The 12,514-nt window shown below is 36.1% G+C and overlaps 1 protein-coding gene across 3 annotated transcripts in view; it reads right to left on the bottom strand.

Moving 5' to 3' along the window:
• NDC80 (NDC80 kinetochore complex component) overlaps positions 1 to 12,514 on the bottom strand; it is a 64,140-nt gene that overhangs the window by 51,142 nt on the left and 484 nt on the right. For all 3 annotated transcript variants that reach the window (XR_011076212.1, XM_068562894.1, XM_068562895.1), the window contains exons 2-6: positions 11,458 to 11,567; positions 9,969 to 10,046; positions 6,613 to 6,736; positions 6,336 to 6,508; positions 5,546 to 5,648 (exon numbers count right to left, since the gene is read on the bottom strand). Coding sequence is in view for 2 of the 3 variants with exons in the window: in XM_068562894.1 (XP_068418995.1) it covers positions 5,546 to 5,648; positions 6,336 to 6,508; positions 6,613 to 6,736; positions 9,969 to 10,046; positions 11,458 to 11,558 (579 nt within the window). In the remaining variant the exon portion in view is untranslated. The remainder of the gene's footprint in view (positions 1 to 5,545; positions 5,649 to 6,335; positions 6,509 to 6,612; positions 6,737 to 9,968; positions 10,047 to 11,457; positions 11,568 to 12,514) is intronic.

The raw sequence follows: 12,514 nt of genomic DNA on the forward strand, positions 1-12,514 counted from the left end.
CACTAATGATGAAAAATCTGAAAAAGAAATTAAGGAAACACTCCCATTTACCATTGCAACCTAGGAATAAACCTACCTAAGGAGACAAAAGATCTGTATGTAGAAAACTATAGGACACTGATGAAAGAAATTAAAGATGATACAAACAGATGGAGAGATATACCATGTTCTTGGATTGGCAAAGCAATCTACAGATTCAATGCAATCCCTATGAAACTACCAATGGCATTTTTTACAGAAGTAGAACAAAAAATTTCACAATTTGTATGGAAACATGAAAGACCTCGAATAGCCAAAGCAATCTTGAGAAAGAAAAATGGAGCTGGAGGAATCAGGCTTCCTGACTTCAGACTATACTACAAAGCTACAGTAATCAAGACAGTATGGTACTGGTACAGAAACAGAAACATAGGTCAATGGAATAGGATAGAAAGCCTAGACATAAACCCATGCACATATGGTCACCTTATCTTTGATAAAGGAGGCAAGAATATACAATGGAGAAAAGACAGCCTCTTCAATAAGTGGTGCTGGGAAAACTGGACAGCTACATGTAAAAGAAAGAATTTAGAACACTTTCTAACACCATACACAAAAATAAACTCAAAATGGATTAAAGACCTAAATGTAAGGCCAGACAGTATAAAACTCTTAGAGAAAAACATAGGCAGAACACTCTAAGACATAAATCACAGCAAGATCCTTTTTGACCCACCTCCCAGAGAAATGGAAATAAAAACAAAAATAAACAAATGGGACCTAATGAAACTTAAAAGCTTTTGCACAGCAAAGGAAACCATATACAGGACGAAAAGACAACCCTCATAAAGGGAGAAAATATTTGCAAACGAAGCAACTGACAAAGGATTAATCTCCAAGATATACAAGCAGCTCATGCAGCTCAATATCCAAAAACAAACAACCCAATCGAAAAATGGGCAGAAGAGCTAAATAGACATTTCTCCAAAGAAGATATACAGATTGCCAACAAACACATGAAAGGATGTTCAACATCACTAATCATGCGAGAAATGTAAATCAAAACTACAATGAGGTATCACCTCACACCGGCCAGAATGGCCATCATGAAAAAAATCTACAAACGATAAATGCTGGAAAGGGTGTGGAGAAAACCCTCTCGCACTGTTGGTGGGAACATAAATTGATCCATCCACTATGGAGAACAGTATGGAGGTTCCTTAAAAAACTAAAAATAGAACTACCGTATGACCCAGTAATCCCACTACTGGGCATATACCCTGAGAAGACGATAATTTAAAAGCAGACATGTACCACACCACAGTGTTCACTGCAGCAGTATTTGCAATAGCCAGGACATGAAAGCAACGTAAGGGTCCATCAACAGATGAATGGATAAAGAAGATGTGGCACATACATACAATGAAATGTTACTCAGCCATAAAAAGAAATGAAATTGAACTATTTGTAGTGAGGCGGATGGACTTAGAGTCTGTCATACAGAGTGACGTAAGTCAGAAAGAGAAAAATACTGTATGCTAACACATATATATGGAATCTAAAAAAAAAAAAAAGGTTCTGATGAACCTAGGGGCAGGACAGGAATGAAGATGCAGACGTAGGGAATGGACTTGAGGACACAGGGAGGGGGGAAGGGTATGCTGAGACGAAGTGAGAGAGCAGCACTGACATACATACACTACCAAATGTAAAGTAGATAGCTAGTGGGAAGCAGTTGCATAGCACAAGGAGATCAGGTTGGTGCTTTGATACCACCTAGAGGGGTGGGATAGGGAGGGTGGAGGGAGATGCAAGAGGGAGGGGATATGCAGATATATGTATACATATAGCTAATTCACTTTGTTATACAGCAGAAACTAACACACCATTGTAAAGCAATTATATTCCAATAAAGATGTTAAAAACAAAACAAAACAAAACAAAACAAAGTCCTAGAAGAAAACATAGGCAGTAAGCTCCATGACAGTGGTCTTGGCAATGATTTTTTGGGATTTGAGACCAAAAGCAAAGGCAACAAAAGCAAAAATAAACACGTGGGACTATATCAAACTAAAAGGCTTCTGCACAGCAAAAAAATTATCAACAACATGAAAGGGTACCCTATGGAATGGGAAAAAATATTTGCAAAGCATTTATCTGATAAGGTGTCACTATCCAATATCCATAAAGAAGTCATACAACAGTAGCCGAGAAATAAATAATGAAATTTAAAAAATGGGCAAAGGACCTGAGTATACATTTTTACTAAGATATTCAAATGGACATCAGGTACTCAACATCACGAATCATTAGGGAAATGCAAATCAAAACCACAGTGAAAACCTCATGCCTTTGAGAACGGCTTACATGGAAAAGACAAGAGATAAATGCTGGTAAGAATGCGGAGAAAAGGGACCCCTTGTGCACTGTTAGTATAGTTGTACATTTGTACAACCACCACAGAAAACACTGGTTTCCATGGAGTTTCCTAAAGAAATTAAAACTAGAACTACCACATGATGCAACAATTCCACTCTAGGTATGTATCTGAAGGAAACAAAATTACTATGCTGAAGAGATTCCTGTACCCATATGTTCACTGCAGCATTATTTACAACATGGAAACAGCCTAAGCATCTACTGACAGATAAATGGATAAAGAAAATGTGGTATATGTGTATATATATACACACATACACATAGGTACACACAATGGAATACTATTCAGCCATAAAAAGAAGGAAATCCTGCCATTTGTGACAACATGGATGGACCTTGAGGGCAGTACTCTAAATGAAATAAGTCAGACAGAGAAAGACAAATATTACCTGATCTCACTTACAGGTGGAATTTTGAAAAAACAAGCCAACAAAAAGAGGTCATATTTGTGGTTACCAGAGGCAGGGGGTTAGGGAGTGGGAGAACTGGATAGAGGTCAAAAGGTACAAACTTATAGCTATAAGATGTAATATACAACATGTGTATATACAACATATGTATATATACAACATGTGTATATACCAAACACTACTGTTTGGTATATTTGAAAGTTGCTAAGAGAGTAGATCCTAAAAGATGTCATCATGCGGGAAAAAACCATTTTTTTTCCTTTTTCTTTTTGGCATCTATATGAGATATGGATTTTAACTAAAGTTACTGTGGTAATCATTTGGCAATGTAAGTCAAGTCATTACGCTGTACACCTTAAATTTACAGTTCTGTATGTCAGTTATATCTCAACAAAATTAAAGAAAAAAAAAAACCAAGGGGAAAAGATGGGTTATCCAATAAAAGGTATTGAGGTATATGAGTGAGCCATTTAAAATATAAATTTTCCTTTTCTTTAATGTTAAAATAAATTGCAGATGGTTTAAGATTTAAACACAATACAAACAAGCCATAAAAATACTAGGGAAAAAAGCAAAAGCACTTTTTAAAAAACATGGGAGTAAAGGAGACCATCCTAAGTGTGGCTAATCACCTAGGATTCTGTTAAGTGGGAAAGAAAGCATAAGAAACCTATGAATGCTCTCTCATTGATTCTTACATTGCTATAGTGTTCAGCTGCACTACTTCAAGCAAATTAAGATAGGAAGGAGGGGATTTCAACCTATGCCTCCAAGTCTATGTAATGGACTTGGAGGCATCTCAAGAGGTCCCTCCCCGACAGAAGCCAAAGCAGGTACTCCATACAGAATCTCCTGTATCACTGTGGAAATGCTATCTCCCAAAAACATAACAATGACCTAAGCTGTTTAGGCAAACAAGGGTAAGGTGTTCTAATGACAATAGGGGTATTTGGAGGGAAGAGCAGAGAGGTGGTTACCCAATGTCCACGTGTATCACTGAGGACAGGCAAACTGAACGCATAAAAGTTATACATAAAGTTCAATAAAATTTAAGTTGTATTAATGGACTATGGTAGTGGATTTCTACTTCTCTCTTGAAAATTGGTGGTGCTGAACATACCAGTATATCTCCTGGGTCAAAATCCATCCCCAATGCCTGCCTACATTTAGTTATGGGCTTGCTGACGGCCAAGAGAATGTCAGAGGACAGTATTAGTTCTAAGGATTCCAGCACTAAGTAGGACAGGAAACTCAGAAGCTATAGAAGGAAGAGACTGCATTAGACTAGGTAAAAATGTACATATTTACATTTGCAACCAATTAAAATACAGCACATAAATCAAAAGGATAATGAGGGAAAAACACTTGCACCACATACATAAGAGCTTATTTACCCAATTCAACTCTTTTTGACATACAAAATGGTGATCTTGCAAATGAACAAGATAAAAAAGTCAAAAGACATGAATACGCAGTTATAATGTGTGAATATTCAAGTTTAAAAACAAAAATTGAGGGCTTCCCTGGTGGCGCAGTGGTTGAGAATCTGCCTGCCAATGCAGGGGACACGGGTTCGAGCCCTGGTCTGGGAAGATCCCACATGCCGCGGAGCGGCTGGGTCCATGAGCCACAATTACTGAGCCTGCGCGTCTGGAGCCTGTGCTCCGCAACAAGAGAGGCCGCGATAGTGAGAGGCCCGCGCACCGCGATGAAGAGTGGCCCCCACTTGCCACAACTAGAGAAAGCCCTCACACGGAAACGAAGACCCAACACAGCCATAAATAAATAAATAAATAATTAAATAAATAAAAATTTAAAACAAACAAACAGAACAAAAACCAAAAATTGCAAACAAAAAAAATTATCTTTGCTTGTCATGTTGTCAATTATTAAAAAACATCGATAAGCTTAATATGTAAGGGGTTCAATATATAAAGGCTTATCGTAATACCAGAAAGAAATAAAGAAATATAAAATAGGCCAAAAAAGCACATATAAGCAAGTTATAAGAAATAGCAATGATAATGATAAATCATACAAAAACATAATCACTTTAATAATATATTAAAACAAGCTACATTTCCACCTCCCAAATGGATAAAGATTTTAAAACAATAATGCCTATCATGTGGGAAAATGGGTATTCTCAGACATTGTTGAGGACCTTTTAACTGGTGCAATTTTTCTGGAGGGAAATTTGTCAATATGTATCAAAAGTTGAAAAAATACACATAATTTGCATAGCAAAAATGCACCTTTATAACTATATCCTAAGGAAATGTTTTAAGTTGTTGCCTCTGAGTTGTGGGATTATGAGTATACCAATTTCTGTGTAGGCGTTTCTGTATTTTCCAGAACTTTTGCAATGAATATGGATTTTAAATAAAAAGGGGAAGAAAACCAAATTAATGTTATGGGGGAAATTCCTACTGACTTATTTCGCTGTGTTTTTTTTTTTCTGTTTGTTTGTTTGTTTGTTTTTGAGCTGTAAAACCTCATGAAGACAAATGATCTCCTTGCCATTATATTTCCTTTCCTCACCTCTGGAATCATATATTAACATTTTGAAGAACTTAAAATCAAACATGCTTTGAAAACTGAAAACTGGTGCAGATTTTGAGATAATTGGTAAAAGCAAGATTGGGAGAGAAATAGAAATATCCTGAGGAAAAAAAAAATCTTTCCTATATATATAATTAAAATGAGAAATCAAATACCTTGATGCAGTCTATTAGCCAAACCAAGGCTGCCACAATGTGAGGCCACGTATGAGGGGCCCCCACTGTATACATGGAACTTTTCGATAATGCAAAAGGATACCTATGAAAAATCAGAAAACATAAGCCAGTATGTTAATTTTGTAAAAATAATGGCTAAATTAAGCAAGAAGTTACATTAAAAAAAATTCCACATATCAGTCTCGACTTTAGAAGCAAGATACTTGTTGAGATTCTCTCCTTCGTCTTCTTACCCTCAAATGGTTTTGTGTATTTTTTGTTTTTTTTTCTCTGCAGATTACTTTGTACATATATCCCCTAAGCTGCAAAACCTGATTTACAACCAACATGCTGGACTTCTCTCCTGAAAGACTGTTCCCTCAAATCCAATGTACCCCAAATAAACCACATATATGTATTTCTCCTCCTCAAATCCATTTCTCCCCGTGTTTATTCTACACAGGCTTTTCTGGACTTTCTTACTCCATTTTCACCAGGCCTTCAATCCTATCTTTTCTGTTTCTATAAAATCTGCAGTATCTACCCTATTCTATCTATTCCTCATCACATCAGTAGTTGAGGGCTTTATGATCTATCATCTGTAGTTCAGTAATAATCTCCAAAAAGTTGTTTTTTTTGCCTTTTCAATTTATCTTGCATATGTGGCCCATAGTGACCATCTTAAAATACATTATTTCTCTAACTCAAAATCTTTACACACTTATTGAGTTTCATTCTTTTCTGTGTTCCAACAATCTCTCCAGGCTAATGAGAAATATACCATACAAACCCAAGATCTTTAAAGATTCTTGGAACCTCTTCTTCAAACTTTGTGTCAGGAAGTTCATACGAAGGGCACAGGAAGCCATAAAGAAAAGTGAAGATCTTTAGGAAGTCTTTAACAGAAGGAGCTTGTAGAGATTTCATGGATACGCTATATGCATAACCGTTTTCTGAAAGAAACTACAATAATTTTTATTAAACATCAAACATTTTACAATAGGAAAATTATTGAAAAATACTTAAGAAAACACTCACAATTTCAAATATTTAAGATTATAAAATACCTCACAGAGCTGTCGAATACATTGCTGAATGAATGCTTTGTCATTAAGTGGTCTTGGGTCCTTGATTTTTTCAGAAGTGGAGAATATACCAAATTGACTATTCCGGGATCCAGGTCCACTAGTTCTGTAAACACATTTTTTAAAAGTCAGTCAAAATTATTTCCTTCTGTGGTCAAGCCTAAATTATTTCAAGGCAATTTTATATTTTAACATCAGCATCAAACATGAAAGTTCAATTCTTTGGTTTTTATTTAACTAAGATTTCTCTTACTCAAAGCAGAGAAAAAAAGAGCAAATAATGAAGATTAAAGTAGAAAATGAGGTGGGAAGAAAAATACACTTCTGGTGCTCTGCATTGCTAACACATACATCATCCTCTAAAACTGTGCATTTTGAGTCCACTAGGTCTTCTGCACCAACTGTTCTCCAGGTCTACTCAATAACCCAGGTTCTTTCAACATCTTACTTGCCCCTCCATGATTGCTCCTTCACTTCCAACCCCTTTATTTGCCATTATTTATTGCGGGAAAATTTGAGATGTTGAAACAGATTGTGCTTTTTTTCATGAACGTTATTGTGTCGTGCAATATTATGTATCTGATTGTTATTTACCATAAATATATGTTGCTACTTTTTAGTCATTAATAGCTATAGCATATATGCTCCATCTTAAGCCCCTCCTCTCAAAACAAAACATCATTTGTTTAAATCTTTATAATGGTTTCTTTTGCTTCTCTTTGTGGCCCAATTTACCTAACCATTGTAGTTTATTAAATATCCTTGGGACAATAATTTTCCTTTTTGGACAGATGCCACAAAACTGAGTTACAATGAACACTGCTGTAATGTCTGAACTCTGTTCATCAAAACAATTTCTCCCTGCATGTTTGCTTGCTGCTTTCAAGTTCTCTCCTGACCAGGTTCTAAAAGTTCTTTAGCTTGGGCTCTCTGATGCCACTGCTCTGATTAACTAGCTAATTAGCTAATTCTTCCCCTGAGAATTTGCTATTTGAGATCCATTTTTCTACATACTGCTATTACTTAATCTTTAACATATTTTTTTTACTAGGAAAGAATACATGTATAGACTCAGCTCTTATTCTACACAAAACTGCACTAATAGATAGCTTTTTAAATTATAAAAAAATTTCCCAACCAATCAAAATACTGTATCATTCAACTTATAGTTTAAGAGAATAGGGTCTAGAACCAGAGTCTGGTTAAAAATTCTGTCTCTGTGACTAGTTGTATGACCTTGGGTAAACTATTTAACCTCTGAGCTTTAATTTCCTAATGTCTAAAGTGAAGACAATAACAGTATCTACACATAGGGCAGTTCTGAGGATTGATTAAAAGAGATATAAAATAGCACTTCTCTGGCTTACAAAAATGCTCAGCAAAAGTTAGATTTTATAATCATTACCATCATTATCTCTGACATTTAGCTCTGAGATGAAAGTTACATTACAAAAAATGCCTTAAGATTTTTTATCAACTAGAATAAACACCAGAAACAGTTTAACTTGGGTTCATGACAAAGACTTTTCATAAGGTAACAAATATGTCATCTCTAAATATTTTCAAAATAATTAAATAAACATTTGTTTTAAAACAAAGTTATAGGGATTTCCCTGGTGGCGCAGTGGTTAAGAATCCGCCTGCCAATGCAGGGGACACGGGTTCGAGCCCTGGTCTGGGAAGATCCCACATGCCACGTAGCAACTAAGCCCGTGCGCCACAACTACTGAGCCTGCGCTCTAGAGCCAGCGAGCCACAACTACTGAGCCCACGTGCCACAGCTACTGAAGCCCACATGCCTAGAGCCCGTGCTCCACAAGAGAAGCCACTGCAATGAGAAGCCCATGCACTGCAACGAAGAATAGCCCCCACTCGCTGCAACTAGAGAAACCCACTCACAGCACCAAAGACCCAATGCAGCCAAAAATAAATAAACTTATATAAAAAACAAAACAAAACAAAACAAAGTTATATTTTGTTTTTGGTGAGATGAACAGTTTCTCTATTTTGGAGTTGGAAATTTCTTTAAAAAATTAACTTTATTGAGGTATAATTGCTTAGAATAAAATGCACCTGTTTAAAGCATACAATTTGATGAGGTTTGACAATATTTACACCTGTGTAATCTCTACCATGATCAAGATATTAAACATTTCCATCATCCCAAATCTTATCCTCCTTACCAGTCAATCCTTACCCTACCCCCAGCCTAGGCAACTACTGATCTACTCTAGACAGTGGTTCTCAAAGTGTGCTCTAGGGGATCGAGAAGTCAAAACTATTTTCACAATAAAATTAAGATTTTTTTCACACCTTTCATTCTCATTCTTTCGTTGAGTGTACAGTAGAGTTTTCCAGAGGCTGGCTACATGATGTCAGATATTATAACAGACTGAATTCAGAAGCAGATATGAGAATTTAGCTATCTTCTATTAAGCCAGACATTAAAGAGATTTGCAAAAATATAAATGTCACTCTTCTTACTGAAATAGTTTTGTTTTTAAAAAATTAAAGCATGTTAATTTATATTAACATGTAATGGGTTACTGTTATTTTATTTTACTTTATTTTTTTAATATTTACTTATTTAATTAATTTATTTGGCTGCTTCGTGTCTTAGTTGTGGCACGCAGGATCTTCGTTGAGGCATGTGGGATCTTTCGTTGCGACGTGCAGGCTCTTCATTGCAGCATGTAGGCTTCTCTCTAGTTGTGGCATGCAGGTTTTCCCTTCTCTAGTGGAGGTGCGCGAGCTCAGTGGTTGTGGCATGTGGGCTTAGTTGCCCCGCCACATGTAGGATCTTAGTTCTCTGACCAGGGATAGAACCCATGTCCCCTGCATTGGAAGGTGGATTCTTTATCACTGGATCACAAGCGCAGTCCTGGGTTATTGTTATTTTAAACTGAATTAATACATACTAATTTTTTTTTCTCAGTTTCATTTTCTAATGTAGTTAATATCAATAGATACAGCCCACAAGATAAAAGCTCTTTGGAGTCTTTAATATTTGAGTATAAAAAAGTCTTTGGCTAAAATGTTGGACTAGATGATGGTTCCTAATTTTAAAATGCTATTCCATAGTATGTGAAAGCTATGTGTAGAATTTTCAACCAAGTATTCACTTGTAACAATGAAATAGTGGTCTAAATGTGCTGATATATCTCAGCATAACCTAAAGCAAATATAACCATTTTAACCATTTAAAACAGAGGAAAACTAGATTATAACTTTCTCTTGAAAGGGACCATGCCATCTAATTTTTTGTACTTTGACAGCATCTAGCTCAATGCATGGCTATAAGAATCCCTTCCATTAGAATTAATAAAAAATATCATTACCTTTTACCAAATACAGAGGCCTTTCTTTCAGATGTGGGTTTGTTTATATTCAATTTTCCAAAGGTTGATTTCTCTTTGCTTTAAGAAAAGGAGAAAAACAAACTCTTTAAATAAGTGGAAAAATATTAGTTCAAGAAACTTTTGTAAATACATTGGAACCAACCCCTCTTCCTCATTACCTATAAGAATAATTCAAAATCATGAAAATTTTTAGCAGCAATCATAGCTACCAAAAAGAGGATAGGCTTACAACATAGTATGAGTTTTAACACTAAAATGTTAAGAAAAAAGGAGGAAAAACCCCCATATCTACATTGTAATTTTAATTATCCTAGAATATGTACATTTATGGATAACAACTTCAAAGGAAAAGAAATGACTTAAAAATAGATATTTTCAATCACAGAATGATAGCCACATTAAAAATTTTTTCTTTTGAGGCTCACTCTTTATTAGACTGCAGCTACACTTAAGAACATCCATTACATCAATTACAGACCAGAAACATTGACAAAGGCAGCCTTTTAGCTTTGAATGCAATTCAAGGCACAAATCTTTTGGAGTAGTAATGTGCAACAGTACAAAACATTTCTCTGATTTCAGAAGAAAAAAATGTACAAATATTTCAAATTTCTAAAAGTAGCAGAGGCTCATACTATGTAAACCCAAGTAACTTAAGGACAGTTAGCAAGTAACTTGTACCTTGGTAATAGAGAAGGACTGACAGAACTCAATATGGTTACAAATAGCCTTCTCTTAATTGTAAGAAATTCATTCATAGGGAAAAATTAGTTTATGATTTTAAGTTCTTTTTTTCCCTCATTTTATTTTTTATTAAAAAAATGAAAAAAGAATTGAAGTCCAGTTGATTTACAATGTTTCAGGTGTATAGCAAAGTGACTGAGATGTATATACAGACACACACACACACACACACACGCACACACACACACACACACATACTTTTTCGGATTCTTTTCAATTACAGATCATTACAGGATATTGACTATAGTGATAGCAAGTTCTTTTGGGCACCTTTTTTTTTTCCAGTGAATCCTGAGGAAATAGTTTGGAGAAGTGGTGTTCTATAGGCTGCTACTAAACTGCAGCTAATTGTCAGGGCAAATAATACCTTTCATTGAGAACTGTGCTAGTTGGATACACCTCAGTAAATAGAAGTTACAGCAGAGAACCTGCTCAAACAAGCAGCTCTACAGCAAAGGAGGAAAATAAAAGAGTGAAAGAGTGCTGAAAAGGAATTAGCAGTCCCTCAGGGATTGCCTAGCAAAAGACGTGGCTTTGGAGATTTAAGTATCAAATGAGATAAAACACAACACCTAGTAACATGCCCACTTTTAGCCTTCACTGACTCCAAATTAGGTACCACTGAGAACAGATAAGATTCATCACAGTATCGCTCATACTACATCTTTGTATTAACCTCCTTTACAGATTTCTTTGCCAAAGACAATAAGACATAGGTACTCACGTTTGAGGGGTATGGAGGCCTGGTTTATTTAAGTCCTGGGATCTTAATTCCTGCATAGAGAGGCGGCCAGCACCACCGGTGGAAAATGAACTGCGTTTCATGCTTATGACCTGCATTCACGAATTTGGTAATGAACAAGTCTTTCCAGACATAGATGGTACATTAAGCAACAACTATTATCTTTACCCTCAAACAAAAGGCAGCCAAGTTTCACTGTTTTTTCAAGATAATCTTTCCCGGGCTATCTTTGCTTGTTCATGTAAGGTGAAGTCCTCATTTGCAGGGAACATCTATCTATTTAACTCCATTTAAAAATATTCAACACACATAAACACTTACTAACCGCCTACCATGTACGAGGGAGTGTGCAAGCAATGCAAACAATACAAAGGTGAGTAAGGTATGATTCCTACCTTCACAGGGTATTTATGGTAGTTAAACTCCTAAATCCTAACTCAGACCACATCACCACTGTTGGCTGTGCCTATTTCAATGGGAAGTCAGAGGCTACTGACAAGAACTACCTCTGATGTTTCCTTTTCGTTGGTCTTGGAACAGAGCTATTCAGTTTTCTTTTCCTAATGTCCATCTCTTCTGCTCTGTCCTTAACTTACTGTTTCCCATTTACATTATTCAATTACTGCCCCTCCTGCTTCAATCTCCCTTTCATCAAGGACAAATTGTCTGGTCTACAGACTGCTTCCATTTTCTCAGACCACATTCACATCTCATTCCCTTCCCATCTACTGAAACGGTTGCCTCCTGAGATACTCATGACTGACACATCTTTTGATCCTATCTTAACTCTGAGGCATTAGACACTATACACCTAGCCCTTCCAGGTCCTGCCCTGGTTTCCAAGAAAGTGGACATCTGTGGTTATCCTTTTACTTCCTGGGGCTCTCCTTTGTCTTTTAAACTGATTACACTCTTTCCTTCTTTGTTTGGCTATTTCTTCTTCGGTATACGCTTCTGATCTATTAAACTTTTCCACTCTCACCTATCTGTCCACTCCCAATCTCCACTTAAAATGTACTCTTAAAATCTGAGGTTAAGA

The sequence above is a fragment of the Eschrichtius robustus genome, chromosome 14, assembly GCF_028021215.1.
Source record: "Eschrichtius robustus isolate mEscRob2 chromosome 14, mEscRob2.pri, whole genome shotgun sequence".
Classification (NCBI taxonomy): domain Eukaryota; kingdom Metazoa; phylum Chordata; class Mammalia; order Artiodactyla; family Eschrichtiidae; genus Eschrichtius; species Eschrichtius robustus.